We start from the raw sequence: 19,980 nt of genomic DNA on the forward strand, positions 1-19,980 counted from the left end.
GATGCTGTTGTGAAGGGGTTTTTCTCCCTTTCCTAAATCTGTTTCCTAGAGGTGCTGCCTCTGGTCATTTATGGGCTTGGCCTTGGCCAGCAGGGAGTCTGTGTTGGAAGCAACTGGCATTGGCTCTCTCAGACATAGGAGTTCTTACAAAAACCTCTGGCAGTTATTACAAAAGCTTCTATACCACCCTACCAATCAACACCTTGCCACAAACCAAATGCAAACATTAACCTAACACTGCCAATTCCAGTCCTAAACCATGTCCCTAAGTGCCATATCTAGTCTTTTAAAAACATCTGAGGTTGATGACTCCATCACTTCCCTAGACAGCCTGTTCCAATGCCTGACCACCCTTTCTGTGAAGAAATTTTTTCTAATATCTAGCCTAATATCCTGTGCCTGCCCTGGCACAACTTGGGGCTATTTCCTCTCTTCCTGTCGCTAGTTGCCTGGGAAAAGTGGCTGTCTTCCACCTTGAACATCCATCACACCTTTGAAGATAGCAATAAGGTCTCTCTTGAGCCTCCTTTTCCCCAGACTAAACAACCTGAGCTTCCCTCAGTCATTCATCATAAGGCCCTTCCCCGGTTTTGTTGCCCTTCTCTGGACACGTTCTAGCACCTCAGTGTCTTTCTAGTAGTGAGTGGCCCAGAACTGGACACAGGATTGGAGGTGTGGCCTCCCCAGTACTGAGTACAGGGGGACAATCTCAGCCCTGGTCCTGCTGGCCACACTATTGCTGATACAGGCCAGGATGACACTGGCCTTCTTGGCCACCTGGGCACACTGCTGGCTTATGTTCAATGTCTCTGGACCAGTACCCCAGGCCCTTTTCTGCTGGGCAGTTTTTCAGCCACTCTTGCCCCAGCCAGTTGTGGTGCATGAGGCTGTTGTGACCCATGTGCAGAACCCAGCACTTGGCCTTGTTGAACCTCATGCCACTGGCCTCATATAATACGGTCAAAATGTAAGGAATCTAAATATGGAATAGCTTCTAATCTGCCACTTCATTGTACCCTGTAGTAGCATGATGAAGTGAGTAGGAATTGGTTGATGCTGCTGTTTGCTACTGTGGTAGTCTTTGGAATCTCCTGAAAACCTGGCAGCTCTTGTTTTTGTAGGGCCTGTCTTCACCTTTTCTGCTGTGTCAATATAAACCAAGAATACTGCAGTTTATTTCTTCTGGGTAGCTACTGGTAGGGATTGCACAGCTCTCTCCATGTTGCGTGGGTGAAGGCAGCACATACCACTCTTTTCTCCCCATCTGCTGCTGTGCTTTGAAAAGTATTGCTAATTTAGAAGCTGTTCAAATATGCAGATTAAATAGTGCTTTGTTTTTGTTATCGGAAGTCATAATTCCTATGTTTAATTAAGTATTTAGACGTATCTTTAAGACACTTAATTGTAAAGACATTCAGTAGCTTGGTAACTTGTACAAAATTGTGTTAGCTTTCAGTGGGATGTCCTTTTTTTAGTTTAGTGATGCAAAAATGTAGCTGTTATCTAATGTCTTCGTATATGAAGTTAGTTAAATTACCTTTGAAAATATTACCTTGGGCAATTAATGTTGGCAGATACTGAATTTTAAGTCTTCTTTGCATTACATATCTTGGGGATTTACCTTCCAGCTAGTTAAAACACTTTGTAAACCATAAATTGATTTAGGGTCTTCTAGTAGTTCCTTTTAGGAAGGGATAGGATCCTTTCTCTATGTTTAAAGGTATGGTTTTGGTTTTGACATTTGTACTGTTAGTTGTGTGTTAGATACAGTTTGTATCTTGTGGTCTTTTAACTTTCTGCAACTCATCATGGGAGTGTGCGCTTCCACAAATTTTTCATTGAAACTGACCCGTAAACCCCCTGATTTTAGGTAATATAAATATAAATCTTGTGAGGTAATAATATAAAAGTAGCAGATTTGAAAGTTATTATTTCCCCGGTTGGTGGTTTACAATTTTTTTGTTATGCAAATCATCTAATTAAAATGTTGCATACTCTTTGGGAGCTATAAATGAGGTTAATGATTAGGAATTGACTTAAATAGCAAAAGAAAAAGTTTTGAGAGTGCCATGAAAATTACATTTTGCAATGGAAGAGCAATGAGGAAGCTGCGGAATTAATAATATGTGTTGTAGGCTTTTTTTTAAATTTTGTGTTTTGTCTTAATCTTGAAGTTGTCAATTTTAGCTGTTTTAGCAAATTTGATGATTTTGGCCATTTAAAAAAATTACAATATGTTAAATTGTTACAATTTGGACTGGGCGAGTTTTCTGCTTTGTGCTGTTTTTGTAAGGGGACTTCATGAAGCAGTGCAGTGAGTAGAGTGGCTTCAGTTGAAGAGCTACATGCTTGTAACTGGTTTGGAACTTGGATTGGCAAATGGTGCAATTCCATGGGTAGTATTATTCTTGTAGTTAATAGTCCAGTAATGATGGTAGCAAAGTTAGATTAATGTTAATCTGGTTTTGTTTCCATTACACCATGTATTTTGAAAAATTGTGAAATGTTGCTATGTCATTTACAGGATTGTGGACAACATGCCTGTGACGTGGTGTTATGATGTGGAAGATGGCCAGAGGTTCTGTAATCCTGGTTTTCCTATTGGCTGTTACATTACAGAAGATGGCCGTCCTAAAGATGCCTGTGTTATTAATGTATGTTTATGCAATTATATATTTTTTAATACCCCTTTTTACAAATTTAGAGACTAGCATTTCTCCTGTGTCAGTTTCTATGGTGAGTCCTTGCTATTTTAAGAACCCATGTTGCCTAAAAGTATGCAACTGTTTTGGTCTGCAAGTGCCTCAATTTGGAAGCCTGATCTAAGCCTAAGAGCGTGGTCTCTTATGCTGCATAGTACAGAAGGGCTCTAAAAAATCAAGGGATGAACATGCATAGCATTTAGTACATGTGGAGGGTAAAGGTGAAGGAAAGCATCTCATCCTTCATTGCCTAAGAAATTGAAACATTTGAAGGCTTGGACTTTACATTTTTGTGGGATAGAAGTGTTTTCATAGAAGCAGATTAGCCTAGTGTGTTTGTACCTCTGCACACTTTTCGAAGGTTTGCTTTCCCAAAAACTGGGAGCTGATGGAAAAAGACATAAGATTTCTGCATGAGCAAAGATTCTCTTGTGATAGATGATATAGTGGTGGAGGTCCAGATGAGTGCACTGAAAACATTATGGAGATAAGAAGTCAACAGAAAGTCTAGGAAGTCTTTAGACTACAACAGATCTCTTCCATGACAAGGTCACTGAGAATTTGGAATAGATTTTTGGGTTTTTTCAAAATGATTTATTTTACTTAGTAGATCTTATCAAAGATAACAGTTTCTGTGGTTGCCAATTTTGTTTAATTGCCTCCATAATTAGTTGGTTTCAGGGGCTCCATATGAATGGATGCATTTATGATCAAATATGTAGTCTGGCAATATCATTTTACTCTTATTTTAATACTTGCTTTTAATAAAATAAAAATAACCTTTGAAGGAATAACTAATATACTATAGAAGAACACTTCATTTATGTAACTATTCTTAAAATTAGGGGTGCCCTATGGAAAGGGTGGGGGTACACCTGTTAAGGAGGTACTAATTGAACTTCAGTAGACATAGCTGTTATATTACTTGAGAGTTTAACAACCTGTTTAACTGACTAAATTCCAAGGTGATGTTTCTCTTCTGAGGTTTGCATTCAGCATTCTTGGCTGCTGCTTGTTGTTCATCCTTGTGCGTCTTTGGTTTCAAAGGTGGTTCTGTCACCGGAAGCATTTATTTGCATTGTCTGTCTTGGGAGTTTCTGTTTAATTTCTGAAAAATACACTCATTGTTTTAAAATAGCTGATGTTTATGAAATGTTTCTGATAACAAAAGTTATCACATAGTTATCTGTTCAGTTTGCTACTTAAATAAAATAGGACATTTTCAGTTAGAGAAATTTATTAATAAATAGACATTATATTAAAATTTTTCTACTTTTCAATTGTTTTAGACTATTCTTAACATTAACTTTTCTAACTTGTGTTTTTAATGCAAGAAGGCACTTACTGTCTTTATAATTATCTCACTTATCTATTTTTATAATTATCTCACATTCATTATCTCACATTCATATTTTAGGAGAACTTACTTACAGGAAAACTGTATGCAGTCTAAAATTCTGTTACGCAAGCTTCTGTCTAAGGCTTTGAGATGTTTATATTTTTTGATTGTTTAATATAACCTTTTGTCATTGCAGTCAGAATTTCATGAAAAAGATACGTTTTATATTTTCAACCACGTTGACATAAAAATATATTACCATGTTGTGGAAAATGAAGCTCTGGGAGCAAGACTAGTTGCTGCTAAACTTGAACCAAAAAGGTGAGTAGTTGAAAGTAACTTGTCATCAAAAAGTGATCCATCCCAAGACACTTGCTTTGATCTGGGAACCTACTGCTAGAAATGCTTTCAGATACGTGACCCTGTAGATTACTTCTCCTGTTGATTGATGTAGTGTAGTTGGGACAGTCTGCTGTCATTTTGTTCTAAATTTAATGGACCTTGGTGCACTTTTTCCTATATGTACCAAGAAAAGATAAAACCTGCAAGTGTTTGTGGGGTGTGATGAGTGTGTGTGTGAATGCATGTAGAACCCTAATTTCCCTACCACGGAAAATTCTGTCTTCTATCTGAATAGGCCACCAGTGCCTGCTGCATGCTTGAGTGGAGTGCAAGATTTGATGTCTCCAACAATAAGGATTTGAATAGAAATATTTCACAGACACACTCATCAGCTGTTCTGGTGTCTTTTGCACAACTGGTATCTGTGGTTTTATTTCTTAGCATCTCTTTCATGGTGTAACTGAGCTTGTTGCAGTGTTGGCTCAGCTGAAAGTATTTTTTTTCTGACAGAAGTTAGTAATTCTGGTGGTGTAAGTTTTTAAATGTTTTGGAGGTTCATAGCAATAATAAGGCTTCTTTCATTTTTGGTACTCTGCTTTAGATGCTGCTCTTTTTAGAAGAGACAAATCTTGTTTAAGAAGTTCAAGTTTCAAAAATTCCTGATCTTAGGATATGTTCGTTATGAGTTCTGAAATTTATGAGAGACATTAAGTACAATTCTTATACTTCAGGGAAGAATCCTTGGTATGCTTTTCTAAGATGTATGAATTCTTTCTTAAAAATGTTGTCAGTGAAGCGGCTCTCATTCTGTGTCTTTTCTTCCCACAGTTACAAGCATACTCATGCAGACAACCCTGACTGCTCAGGAGTAGCTATGGATATAAGTAATAAGGCTAGCGGAGAAGTCAAAATTGCATACACATACTCAGTTACTTTTCACGTGAGTACTAAGATTTCTGTGATAGTCACCTCTAAAAATCATCCATTAATACTCTGAATTATGAAGATGGACAATTAAAATTAGCTCAGAATAGTAAATTTGTAGTTTTTAAACTTTATTTGAACTGGAATGTCAGAGGCGGCTTGGGATTTAACCACATACATTACAATTTTGCATATCCACACACATAGAATGGATATGAAACACCTAACCTATGTGGTTTTTAAAAGAGTCACACTTTCCACATCTGCCTAGGTTGTCTGGTAGATTATTTTTCAATCCAAGTTCTTGAGTCTGAGAAATGGTATGTTTCAGCAAATTACTGTTGTAGGTTGAAGCTGATAGTTTTCTGCCCTCCTGCTGCAAAAGCTGCCTTCCCTCCAAGGACTTCCTCCCATGGAAACCTGCAAAAGTATAGGAAGCTGGTAGTCTTTGTTCTACTACTCTCTATTTAAAAGCAGAGAGGCAGTATATCAGGCAACTACAGGCAGCAGTGATAGCTAAATATTTTTCATTGTGCTGACTAACAAGAGAGGGAGGTCTTGGTTTTGTTTTGTATTTCTGTAAATGGGGTTTGCTGGACAAACTGTTTATCAAAGTTTCTTACTCCTTTGCAAACTGTTTCCATGTTACTCTTAGTTCAAAATACAATAAACAATATAAGAAATATACTCAGGAGAGATTATATTATGTATATACTATATAATTATATTTTGAGAAATTAAATCAGTTATGGTGCTGAAATGAATTTGTGTACTGAAAAGCAAGTATTTCTGGAAACCTGTGAGACAGTAGTAATTGAGAGTGACCTCAGCTTCATATTATTTTATTGTTTGTCCTTAAAAATGACATGGCCAACTGTGTGTGTGCAACTGTCTTGTGCACAGTGTTACATCAATTGGAGGTAATCTTCTGAATTTCCATTGGCTTGACAGACAGGTCATCTTAGGAAGACAAAAAAGGCAGTTTAGGTATGAGGAAAAATGCAGTTCTGACCTAGAGTCATTGATACTGGTTTAGAAATTTGTTGCTTGCTTTGAGACATGGTTTTGTTATAAATTACTGAAATAACAGCCTGTCAGACACCTAGCCAATTTTATCAATTGATAGTAGTGTTTATGGTTTGTTTAATAGCAATTTTCACCTTAATTAGCACTGTCTATTCCTTTTTTTTCCTGTTTATTCTGCAAAATAATAATAACAAGTTCTTTTTGAAGTGTTTCTGATCAATGAGTGTTCATTTTGAATAAGTTTGATCTGTTGAAATGCCTGGAGGAATAATTTGCTTCCCTCTACTGACAGTGTAAATTCTATAGTATTGTCTCCCCCCCTGTCCTGCAGTAAAATCTGTTTGTAATGGGAGTGGCAGTTGGTACTGAAAGGAGGTTGTATGAAAGCAAAGCATAATTTGGACAGAGCATGATCTAGAGAGTGAAGTATTATGCCTGGAGACTGTATAGCATAGCTTAGTTTCTGGATATGTGGACTTACATGTGCTAAAATAATGCATGTTCTTTCATTATTCTGAGAGTCCATTCCAGATGAACTAATACAGTTCTTGAAGGGAGGATGCACAATTAAATTAATTTGGTAAGCCTTAATGTCTAAGAAGACACAGGTGCTCAAATTCAGAAAATATTTTGGTTTAGGTTTTCTGGTTAAATCTTATGTTTGCTCTAGGTAGCTATTAAACTGTTCCCTGTAGGGTATGGAACTTGAAATTTCAGTTAGTCATGAGACTTAAGATTGCTTTGCACTAACATCAGCTTTTAAATGTACGAGTTGGGTACTGACTATCTGAAGTTCATGTGTTTACTCTTTCAGGAGGAAAAGAGTATTAGGTGGGCATCAAGATGGGATTATATTTTGGAATCCATGCCTCACACTCACATCCAGTGGTTTAGGTAAGAAGGAAGTTTATTGTACTGAAGTGTTTACTTTGCAGTTTAAATTATTACTTCAATTTCTTTTTTTTTTTTTTTTTTTTTTTTGTCTTTTCAGTATTATGAATTCCCTGGTGATTGTCCTCTTTCTGTCTGGAATGGTAGCTATGATTATGTTGAGGACGCTGCATAAAGATATTGCAAGATACAATCAGATGGATTCCACTGTAAGTCTAAAATGTAGTTCCTAAGATTTATTTGGAATGTAGTTTTTTCAGTTAAATGTGTAGTTGTAACAGGCTATTTAAGTTGCAATCTACTGTATTTAAATGGATGTATTTCTTTTACAGGAAGATGCCCAAGAAGAATTTGGCTGGAAGCTGGTTCATGGTGATATTTTCAGGCCCCCAAGGAAAGGAATGCTGTTGTCAGTTTTTCTAGGCTCTGGAACACAGATCTTAATAATGACTTTTGTTACCCTGTGTAAGTAAAGTGGAGAGGGTTTAGTTGGTTGTACATTCTTTTTCATTGCTAACTGTATAGTGCTAGTAAAAATAGCAGTATAGTTTTGTCTAGAAACTTCATTAAAGTCATTAGAAACAGCTGAGCTTATGTAGTACACATGCAACTTACTATGCACAGATTTTGAGATAACTGATGTACTGGCTTTAAGTCAAACATATAATCTAAGGTTTCTAACCTAATTTCTAAAACTGTGTATCTTTGCTTCACAGTTTTTGCCTGCCTGGGATTTTTGTCACCTGCTAACAGGGGAGCCCTAATGACCTGTGCTGTAGTTCTGTGGGTACTGCTTGGAACTCCAGCTGGTTATGTTGCTGCCAGATTCTACAAATGTGAGTAATAGTTACTGAAAATGACAATGCTTAAGTTCATTAATGTAAATTATCACTACAGAACTGATTTTTATTTTGCTGCACTGTTTGTAGCTTCCCTCAGGGCAACTTGGAGAAATGTACTTACCTTATTACAGAAAATATATACAGAACACTTAACATAGTTACACTGTATTTGATGTAATCATGCCTAAAGGCCCTGAATTTCTCTTGCTGCTGTGTATTTATGAAATTAAATAGTATTGGTACTAAGGTCATTACATCTTTGCATCAGAAGTTTTCTCTTCTGTTTCCTATCACTTGTGGGGATGGTGTAAACCTGCATTTAGTTTAAGCCATGGATGTGGCTTGGTAACATACATCTGCACCCCCAAATCATGAACCTCAGTCCTTGCATGCCTGAGATTTGTGACCTGTTCTTTGCTAGCGCCCAGGCTTCTTGGAGAATAGTGCTTATTGGCCTGTGGCTGGAGCACAGGGAGAAGGATTGTCAGGTGTTCTGTAGCTGTAGAAACCAGCCCCATGGTGTTTGTGCCCCTGACAGGAATGAGTTGATACTGTTTTCCCTCACTGATCCCAACTATTGTTTCAAGACCTGTCTGTCTACCAGCTCAGATGGTTTACCCCTTTATCCTCTGATTTATTTTAAGGTGAAGAATGGCATTCGATATAGAGCTTAATTACCTTACTCAAGGTGAAATGATTTTTGCCTGAGAGAGATGGATTGTTGGATTACTTTAGTGTGAATATAGGGGGCTAGAGGAGAGTTTATTCCAGAACTTCAGCCTGGCAGTAGATATTGGAGTTCTTTCTTCTAACTGTTTTGTAATTTTCATGTGGAGAAAACCAGTGGGAAGAGTGAATTTGTATTTTGTAGGGAGTTTTTACACAGTGGTGGTGACATGATAGTGAAGTATTCCTAATATGCAAGCCAGTTAGACTTAAATGGAAGGAAATTTTAGTACTAAGAACATAATTGAGGATACAGTTATTCTTTATATTGTGGTGTATACTGTGTGTTTTGAAGGATATTTTGAAATGTATTGATGGTAAATTGAATCCTGTGTCTTTGGTGGAAATGTAATTATTAATGATAAAATTTCATTTTTTACTTACTGGGAATCACTTAATTGATAATTGAATGCTTTGCTGGATTACTAAGACAGTGGATGACTGATCCAGAGATATTTTTCTAATAACAGGAAATGGTTTATACTCTTAGAGCATGTAAACATGAATGGGATTTTGTTTTATAGTATACAAATAAAATAATATGAGACAAAACAAAATGCAACGGAAATGGATATCCAATTTTAAAAGTTGGGGTGTTTTTTCTTAAAATTGCATTTAAAAACTGAAACCTGAGTTGAAATTAAATAGTTAATCTTAATAACTGCTGTCACGTTCTACCAAGTTTTTATGAAGAAATAGAAACTTAATTAAAATCACTCTAACCATAATCACTTCTGACTTGAAATGAAGAAGCATGTCATTATAGCAGTGCTCAAATGAAATTATCAGCTTCACTGCACTCCAGCAGGATATTTTCATTTGAAAGTATACTGACTAGAATTTTTATCACCACAGTGCAAATTCATAAAGATTTTCTTAATAAAGCTATCTTTGGTCTTTTGGTATCACCACTGCTTAATGCTGTTAAGACCCGAGAAAACATCGCTACTTCTGTAAGCGTGTTAGTTCTGACTCTCCTGTAAGATTCACAGGCAAGAGTTATTTCAAGAAAACTGTTAAGCTTGGTTTTCACATATTTATGTATCTTTACCTACTGAAGCTTGCAGTCGAATGCTAGAAAGCTTAAATTTCTTAATCACTTCAGGTTTAAAATATTTTTAAAGACTTAGAAATACTGCAAATCTGCTCCCTCCTTTTAGTAGATAAAGTGGTCAGAGACAGTTTTAGTTGGATACCTTTCCTGACCTTGGTCTGAGAGTTTTGCTTTGAAGTTCTGTGGTTAAGCAGTAGAATAAGGAAATCTAATTTTGTTACTGAATATTTAGTTTACTGTTTTAAATTTGGCATGATAGCACATTATTTGAGTATTTGCAGGCTAAGTATAATGGGTAAATGGACTGGAAAATTAATAGTTTAGCTTAATGCATGTGTTAATGTCTGTCAAATGTTTTAATACACAGCATTTGGAGGTGAGAAATGGAAAACAAATGTCCTGCTGACATCATTCCTTTGTCCTGGGTAAGTTGAGAATATTGCCATGATTAAGAGAATTAAATTGCTTCTCTGATATGCATAGGTAATTTTTTAAGTTTCAGCTATACAAGTAAATCTTAGATTGTCCCTTTATTCTGGAAGCTACAAGAATATGATGGTGCTTTTGACAAAGATGAGTAAGTGGCATATCATCCCTAGATTTTATTTTTATTTTTGGTAAGCATTTGTTTACTCTCACCACATGAAAAGGTTGATTACAAAAAAGTATTATGATAGTAGTAAGTTTTAGGCCCAGTTTTTAATTGTTTTCTTTTATTCTCTGGACTGTTTCTCTGACCACACTGTAGTCAGTCTCACATAGTGTCATATAATATATAACCACTCTGATAATTTTTTCCACTTAATCACAGCAAGCAGTCTTACCCTGAAGTGTAGTTAAGACAAGCATATATTTGAAATAGCCTAGTTGGAACGTCAGCGCCTGCTGGAGTTCAGTCCCACTAGATTAACAAAGAATTGCTTGTCTGACCTCTTTGTTTTCATATTTTGTGTGTGCCATTTGGTTTTAGCAGAGATTTGCACTAAAATCTTAAAACGATGCCATTGTTTTGTCAACATTACTAAATGTTAAGAATTATTTCCATGCTCTAAGTGTGCTGTGTGTTTTTCAGAATTGTATTTGCAGATTTTTTTATCATGAACCTCATTCTCTGGGGAGAAGGCTCTTCAGCAGCTATTCCATTTGGTACCTTGGTTGCTATTTTGGCACTCTGGTTTTGCATATCTGTACCACTGACGTTTATTGGTGCCTATTTTGGGTTTAAGAAAAATGTAAGTGTTTCTGAGAAGTTGTTTTTTTAAAGTGTATACATGAATAAACACACACAAATATTTTTCTCTGTATAGGCCATGACTGAGGTAGCACCTAAGCTAGTTGCACTGTTGGCTCCAATTCTGTTCAGTTACTTTAGAACTACATTAGATAACCAGTCTTGGTATTCCAAGGCTGTGACACATGGTTGGTGGCAGCGATACTTCTCTACAGCAATTTGGGTTATCACTGTATTTAACTGAGTGACTGCTACAGATGTATCAGTGATTTGAGCATTTTTATTTTGATTAGCATCTTTTTCATATCCTAAAACAAGTACTTGACTCAGCAAGCATAAGGGCAAGCAAATTATGCATTTCTGGGTTTTGTCATGTATTTCTTGTTCCCGTCTGCCCTCTACACTGAGGATGTTATCTGATCAGATTGCTGGAGTTCTGTGAAATCTGTTTGCAAAAGTATTCTGTAAATGGTTATCTCTGCTTGACAGACATTAATTGTGATTTACTCCTAAACAATCAATTTCATATATTTTTATGAGGGTTCTTTGTGACGAAACATCTCATAATTTGGTGACCAAATAATTAAATAATAAAAGAGATTGGTTCTCTTTTTTTCTTAAGAAACATTTTACTATTTCCCCCCCTGCCCCCCCCCCAAAAATAAATTTCTGTAAGTGCAGATACATTTGTGAATTTTTTCCTGCATAGGAAGCCAGGATTCCATCTCTCTGTGGATCTCGTTCAGAGAATATTGTTTTAATAGGCACTTTCTAAGTCAGTTGTGTAGTTATCCTGTTTTTCTTAACCAGAATTCAATGGGTTTTTCCTGATAAACATGTTGAAATTCCATCAAGTTCCCCTGCATTGTACAGGTGTGTACATCTTTTAAGGAAGGAAGATTTGATAAGCTAATAAGGCAGTGTGGTAGGTATCACAAAAACATCAAATCAAAAGGGAAGTATCTATTGATGCTTTTGATGTAATCTTTATGAAAGGGGAAAGATGCAAAGTATGCATGTATCTTACAATGCCTTATATTGTTTTCTCCCACCATGCTGATCCATGCATGTGTCTTAAATTAGGATTAAATTGCCAGATTGAGTCCTTTCAGTAAGTTTATCCTAGTGCAATTCTTGAAGTAAATCCTGAAAAACAACATGCAGGAATTTTTGGAAGGTGAAAACAGAGTCTGCACCACCACTGCCCTAGCTGAAATGTGTTAACTCAGCTCCGGCTGTGTAACAGATGATGGCTAGGCAAACATTAAAAGGAAAATCCAAAATATCTGTCACTGTGTTTTCAGTAAGAGCTGTCTTTTAGTGAGTTTACCAAGCATGTGTTAGTAACTGAACTGGGAGCAAAAGCAAATGTCGTGTAGCTCAGTATGCACATGCTCAAAACAAAGGCTAGACTTCTTGCTACCACTCATTACAAAAAGAAAGCAAAGTTTGACATGTTATTTGTTTAATTGTTTGTTATTTTTGTTTAAAGGCTATTGAGCACCCTGTTCGCACAAACCAAATTCCTCGTCAGATTCCTGAGCAATCATTCTATACAAAGCCATTACCTGGCATTATCATGGGAGGGATTCTTCCTTTTGGATGTATCTTTATACAGTTGTTCTTTATTCTCAATAGTATTTGGTAAGTTCACCATAAATTGAATTTTCTCTGTCTTAAAAAGTGGTAATTTCTTTGTGAAAGTTTTCTTCAAGATGCTTTGCCTGATGTTTTGAGAATGCAGTGTTACCATAATACCGGTTCATTGCAATTTAAATGTTAACATCTTTTTAATATTTTTTTGTTTCAAAGATACTCAGAGCCTGTTGTACTTGTTGGGGTGTACAGAGAGGTGGCTGTGATGTGCTTAACAATTTACAGCTGACCTACCTTCAGATAGTTTGTTGTTTTCTCATGCTACTCTTCTTCTGACTTCATGTGGAAGTGACTCTGAAGCTGATACACGGCATATAACTTGGCAGTAGTAAAGTTTATTAAAATAAGCTTGAGATTTTTTTGGTAGTTATTGGACTAGGAAAGTATTACCACTCTGGGGAAGAAAAAAATAAAGAACTAAGAACAAATTCTTGTGAAATCTTTATTTTTAAAAAAAAAAGAGTAATTATTTAAAAAATAAAGCACCATAGACTAATCCAGTGTAAGTGAATTTTGATGTGAGCTCACTGACAAACTAATCTACTGTGAGAAATTTGTCTTCTGGCACAGTTTAGTTACTGGATCTTGTTAAACTGTTTCTGAACCTTGAATAGGTGCCTCTACCCAACACAGACAGCTACAGCATTTGACATTTCTTGTTATTTTGGAGCTCTGCCCCTTTGATTGAAATGTGAGGTGAAATCCAGGTTCTGCTGAAGTCAGTGGAAGAGGTCATGCTGACTTTACTGGAGCTGTGATTTCACCATTATGTTTAGTCATTTCTTTCTCTAAAATCCCAGGCAGGGACATGCTTTGACCTTGCTTTTCTCAGCGTTCTCAGACTAAGCCACCAAGGTTCCTATTCTTTAGTAAGAAAATAAATTAGTCAGTAGTATGGCTACACAATTGACAATATTTCAATAGGACGAGAAATACTTAAGGTGAAGGTGATATTACTACATATGAAGAAATAATAATAGCACAATGGCCATTTAATTTTGTTTAAACTCCCTTTTATAGGTCCCACCAGATGTATTACATGTTTGGCTTCCTGTTTCTGGTATTCATTATTTTGGTTATTACATGTTCTGAGGCTACAATATTGCTCTGCTACTTCCATCTATGTGCAGAGGTAAGAAATATTTCAAACCTGATAATGTTCTAAGAATGCTTAAAAAAAATTTAATATTTCTGTAATTGAAAATAAGTATTCCAGAATTCAACATGAATACTAGTACTAGTTGAGATGTACTTAAACCATGTCTTTAAAATGTGAAGCAGGCTACTTTTGGCAAAACTTGTAAGAAATATTAAAACCCTGCACTGCGTATTGCTGAGTCAGATATCACATCTTTAGATTCTCACTCCCTGTTTTCTGCAGGTGCTAAATTAATCCATTAATTTTGTTCAATCAGAGTGCATTTTGGACATGCCCAACCTTGAGGAAAAAATCTTTATGGTGGGAAATAAGTACATCTGGCTTATTTGGGGTTTTAGTATTTTGTGTATTTGCTATTGATCTTTTGGTTAGTTATCTCTAATTTTGAACAGTATAATTAAAGCAGTGTTGATTGTATATAGTACTTCTCCCTCTAGATTAAAAACCCTACGAAAACTTACTTTTGGATAAGGTCATGATAGAGAAAGTAGCTCTTCATTCACTAGTAGAGTCAGCAGGCTGGAGGTGCAGGCAATATTTCTCACACATCTGTATTTTTTCTTCACTCTTTCTAGGACTATCACTGGCAGTGGCGTTCATTTCTCACTAGTGGCTTCACTGCAGTTTATTTCCTAATATATGCAATACATTATTTCTTTTCTAAACTGCAAATCACAGGAACAGCTAGCACCATTTTATATTTTGGTTATACCATGATTATGGTTTTGATCTTCTTCCTTTTCACAGGTAAGTGTATTGAACCTGAATTTAAAATTTTGAATCTGCCTTTTGTTTTGCACAGTAGAGTCCTTGGAAAAACTGATACTGATTATATACAGAATTATAAATTTATGTATGCCTTTGATTTTTTTTCCAGGTGTAGCATATTGCAGCTATGTGATTATAAATTTTAATAAAAGAGATAAGTGAGGATGAGGCAAAACTAATGCTGATTTGAGGTGTGGTCTATAATTAGGTCTACAAGTATAAATGCTTTTCCACATTTCATTCTTGTGACAGTCATATGACAAACTCAGTTTTTAAAATAAGTTGTCTTCGAAGAAGCACACTTCAAATCACACACAATCAAGCTTAAAGTTACAGTGTCAAGATAAAAACTGCAGATTTTATGGAATAGCTGGAAGGAAGAAAAAGGAGTAAAAGTTCACAAAGAATGCCTGTTTTTTTTGTAATTTGCTCTTTTCTAGAATGTATTTACCTTTATCCAGATTGCATTGAAGTGGCATGGGAAGCAGACAGAATTTCTTTTAACGTTCTTTGTATCACTCTCGTCAGAACCTTGTAACCTTCTTTGTGAGCGTTTGGAAAAAACATCTGTCTTAGGTGCTGCATTTCAACTTCCTCTTCAGTAATTGAGATGAGGTCACAAAATCTATTGTAGTCTTCAGTCAGACAGAAATAGCCCTTGTTTAGGGTGGAAAAATGGCAGAAGAAAATGCAAGAAGTCTCTTTTCAAATTTAGACAAGAAGGCAGCAACTGCCAACTCCTCAAAAAAATCTTCAAAATTCTGTATTCTGTTCCAGCAGAATGCAGTCCATCCTTGTATACTCTACCTTATAGCAGTACTTCTGAAACTACTTTGAACTGATCAATAGTTTAAAGAATTTCAGGCTTCATGTTGATGATGACTTCTAATGATTCCAAAGGCTTGGATATGTATTTATGTATAGACTCTATCTTTTGAGGCATCCTAGACTACAAATGGCTTGTCATCAGAGCTTTTAATACAAATCTCACTATGACTATTAAATAGAATTTTCATTTCTACTTAACATAGGAGAACAAAAATAGTGAAAAAGAGAAAAGAACTATGAATGATGTTCACTTTAAGTGTAACTGAATATTTCAAAGACATTACCACTTCAGCTAAGGAAATATTGAAGCTATTTGTGCATTATGATTGAAAGCAGATTATGATGATGAACGGGAGCAATGGCCTGTGAGGATTTTTTTGGGTCATTGCCTGTTAAAAGGAAGAAATGGGACTTGAGAGCATTATATAATCTCATTGAAAAGTGATCAAGCTGTGTCCCAAAAGTGGTCAGTTTTATCTTCCATCCTTCGTTTTAAGTCAGTCTAATGTGTTTTGGCATTGCTTGCAGATAGTTTGTAATTTATACATCTCTACTTTTATTCACATTTCTGTACCAGTTTATAAGTCATTCTGAATGCATAGATCAGAGATTCTGCCTCCCTTGCTGACTTTTTCTTCTTTCTCACCCTGCTTTTCTCTTAACCTTTACTTCTGGTTTGGGTGTATTGATAGTTTCATCAAACTGAAAAGTTCTAGGATGTGTGGTTGTTCAGCTAGAAAGGAATGTGTACTGCTGTATGCAGATTGATTTTTAAATGCTGTGCAAACTTAACAAAGCAGTGTGAAAAATAATAAGGCCTTACATAAGTGTAAAGTCAATTAATTCAGTTTCACCAGCTTTTCCAACAGATGTTCAGCAAGTCTACCTGTAATAGTAAACAGTTTTGCCCAAAACCAGAATTGTGTTTACCCTATCTCCTTTGTTCACTCTGTTTACTTTGGATGCCTGCGCTAAGTCTGAAGCCGATTCATTCAAGATAAAGGGGATTTACTGTAATTTTCTATGCTGAGAGTTGGTTTAGCTGCTGTTTTGCATCTCAGATACCCATATAATTTCCATCTTTTGCCTTTATTCTTTCAAGTCAGTCATGTCACAAGACACTGTCTAGAGGCATTAAGATGTGTCCCTGTTTTCCTTTGCTCACGTGTTCACTTTCAGTTGACCAAGTGGCTGTGCAGCACCTGCCAGCAAATTTTTAGGGTAGGTTCGCAAGCATGGAAATAAGAGGTGGTTTACTCTCAGCCCCATTCAGTTGCTTTTTGTGGCAGTTATTTGTAGTTGTGACAGTGGAAATGCAAGTCATGCTGTGCAACTAGGACTAAGTTTTCAGAGTCTATATGCTCTTGAAATTTTTAAATTTTCAGTTTCTGTGTTGAAATCAGGGGAGGATACATGTGAAGTTAATCACACAGAATTGTAAAACACTGTATGCTTAACAGGTTTTTTTATCTATTTCCCACAAAATTAAGTGCAAATTGCCTTTTAATTTGGGGAAATAATCCTGTTTCTTGAGATTGAAGAAGAATTTTGTCCATGTAGGTTGATATGAATGTAGAAGAAGATTATGTTCAGTTCTCTGAGATTTACTGAAATGCTTTGAGATAAGGATTTACAGAAGAAATCAGAGGTAGGGTAAAGGGACAGGCAGTTCATCTCCTTTTTTTTTTAAACAAAAGAATGTATTAGCAATTTAGCAAAAACTGCTCTCAAAGGCAACTGGCTTCCTATGTCAGGATGATGAAAAAATCATAATTGTTGTATGAAAACTATTCTGCTGCTGCTTACTCATCTGTGAAAAATTGTCAGGATCAGGAGGAAGGGTTTTGACGGTGCCCTGCTGCTATGTCGGTGTAACGCGTGCTTCAGGCACTTGCATCCATACTGCATTCCAGGTCATTGATCAGACTCAGCAGGCAGAATACCGGGAGCTACATGACAAATCTTTGATTCACAGCTGGGATCACAACTATGTATCATAGTAAATGAGTCCCTTAAATATCAGTAGTTTAGCAAGCGTAAAGTGAAAAAAAGTGACCATGATATCATTCATGGTTCCTTTCAAGCTTTTATAGAGAACAAGTTACCAGACAACTTTTGTCATCCCTCTTACCAGATCTGAAACAAAGGAAGTTTTTTTTCCTCTAAAGAACTTCCTTGATGCTTGTATGAGTTAAGGATATGATTTTAGAAGTGGTACTTAGGCAAAAATCAGATAATCTTCAGGGCTCTTTTCCTGTCCTAGTTTATGTGGGACATTAGGGGTCCTGTAACAGGTGTTCTGAGCTGCTGTTTATTCCTATATCATTCTGATTGAGACTGGATTTTTATTAATCCAGTTAGATTAACAAAACCTAACTATATTAACTATTTCACATTCAAAATAATATTTTATAATTTAAAAATTTTTAAATAAATTTGTATTGTTTAAAAGTTTCTTTTGGACTCATACAAAGAAAAGGGATGAAACATTTTTATTCTGCTAGAAGGATGATAAAGTTATCAGGGAAATAGTCTTCATCCTTCAGTTTTAGTTCCAATCTGTGTGTACCTTTTGACTGTCATAAGTATTTCAGAAGTGTGGATTTTTAAGGTATGTAACACATTTTCAGTAGGATTACAAGTTGTGTAGTAACTACACTATGGTTTGAAATTTGTATTAACTCAGTCTATGGAGAAATAAGGGTAATGCTCTAGTTTTCCACGATCTTAAAAGTATTGCTAAGTAATGGGAACTGTGATGCTGTTATTATGTTTATTAAACATAATATTTTGACAACTGAGCATATCAGATAAAGTGTGTGTGAGTAGTCACTGAGAAAGGGTAAAATGAAGCAGTGTGAAGGAATGCGACTGCAGCATACTGGAACTACAACCAAATGTAAGACAAATAACACAGAAACAACTTACATCTAGAGTCTTCCACATGGTTTGTACTGTGTTCCTGAAAATAATGTGATAGGTTATAGAATAGCTGATGCCTATAAGGACCTGGTACTTTCCATTATCTGATCTGATTGATGTACTGAAGGCTGAGGACAGCAGATCACATATACATACATCCTGACTTAGAAACTACTGATAGAACACTAATTCAGAGTTCTAATATGTTTTTTTTTCCTCTTTTAGGGACAATTGGATTCTTTGCATGCTTTTGGTTTGTAACCAAAATATACAGCGTAGTGAAAGTCGATTGAAGAAGCCAATGTAAAGAGTTAACATGGAAGAGGTTTAATCTTCATTAACATAACTTAAAAACCTGGTCTCGTTGATGAACTTGAGCTTTATCAGAAGTATTGGCTTCCTATTCTCTGAGAATGATACTGAAATGCACCTACTTTTCCACTAACACGTTTGTATTGTGACTTAACAACCTGTTTTCATTCAAACCTTAATGAAGATCAGAGTTACGATATTTATGCATTTGTAAATACAACTATACTTTAAAAAATGTTAAATTCTAATGGCAGAATAGAAGTGGCTGTATTACACAACTTAATGATACTTCTGATCAAAGTACAACTGTAAATAGGTTTTTCTAGCTTGGTAGGTGGGATGAATTATTTTTCTTTGAGGGAAATGAGAACTTTTTATTATGCTAACTTTGAAGGATGACTCTTAAGAAGTGTTGCTTTTAGTCTGGATGTGATTTTTATTTTTTACTGGTGTTACGTCCATAAATATTCTGATTTCTGTGACTTAATTAGTTTTGGTGTTCTTGGCCTTTTAAACGATGTGCCTCTGAGTCCTTGAATTTATAAATTCATAATCTAATAAACGCTGTAAAAATGTCTTCATTGACTTATTACATATTATAAGTTCATAAAAATATGTAAATACAATTATATTGAAGACAGATGCTTAAAGATTGCATAGAGTATTTTATGGCATTTTCTATGGTTTAATGGATATTGACACACATTTAGGTCTGCAAGAATTATTATTTGTGCTGAATGGCTATAACATGCACATGTGATTGTGGCGCATGAGAACTAAATTACACACACATTTAACAAAACCACTCTGCAGCATTAATCCAGTGCTTAAACCCAGAGACCTTTCCAGAGATTGTTATGGAGTTGTCACTATGTTGAGAAGATCTTACAGTGCATGAGTCAGCATTCTCTGCTGATCTTGCTTTCAGATCTCAATGATGCATATTCTATAGAGCAGCTCTTGCTGACTATACTTAATGTAGGTTAAAAAATAAAAGAAAATTACTATTTTTGCCTTATATTAAGAGACTAATGTCAATTTTGGATGACTGGCATTAAATCTATATTTGCCTTTTTTTGGAAATTGAGTGTTTTGTTCAAACCTTGTTCGGTAGTTTTAAACTCAACTCAATTTGGCTGGTAAAATTTTATTTAAAATTAAACTTCATGTACCAATTGCCATTTATAAGGTTGGGGGGGTTATTCTTACCAGTTTACTTTTCTTAACCTGACAATGCTTGAATATTGGAGCCAATAAA

General features: G+C 35.7%; 1 protein-coding gene across 1 annotated transcript in view; it reads left to right on the forward strand.

Annotated features, from left to right (window-relative positions):
• Positions 1–19,362, forward strand: part of TM9SF2 (transmembrane 9 superfamily member 2) — a 28,400-nt gene extending 9,038 nt beyond the window's left edge. Inside the window, exons 5-17 of the mRNA XM_062487818.1 lie at positions 2,525–2,654; positions 4,238–4,362; positions 5,212–5,323; positions 7,148–7,227; positions 7,325–7,433; positions 7,557–7,689; positions 7,941–8,060; positions 10,214–10,271; positions 10,919–11,078; positions 12,570–12,721; positions 13,754–13,865; positions 14,468–14,639; positions 18,636–19,362. Coding sequence (XP_062343802.1) covers positions 2,525–2,654; positions 4,238–4,362; positions 5,212–5,323; positions 7,148–7,227; positions 7,325–7,433; positions 7,557–7,689; positions 7,941–8,060; positions 10,214–10,271; positions 10,919–11,078; positions 12,570–12,721; positions 13,754–13,865; positions 14,468–14,639; positions 18,636–18,703 — 1,531 coding nt within the window. The 3' untranslated portion in view covers positions 18,704–19,362. The remainder of the gene's footprint in view (positions 1–2,524; positions 2,655–4,237; positions 4,363–5,211; positions 5,324–7,147; positions 7,228–7,324; positions 7,434–7,556; positions 7,690–7,940; positions 8,061–10,213; positions 10,272–10,918; positions 11,079–12,569; positions 12,722–13,753; positions 13,866–14,467; positions 14,640–18,635) is intronic.
• The last annotated feature ends 618 nt before the right edge of the window (positions 19,363–19,980 follow it).

Source organism: Cinclus cinclus, chromosome 2, assembly GCF_963662255.1.
Source record: "Cinclus cinclus chromosome 2, bCinCin1.1, whole genome shotgun sequence".
NCBI lineage: Eukaryota > Metazoa > Chordata > Aves > Passeriformes > Cinclidae > Cinclus > Cinclus cinclus.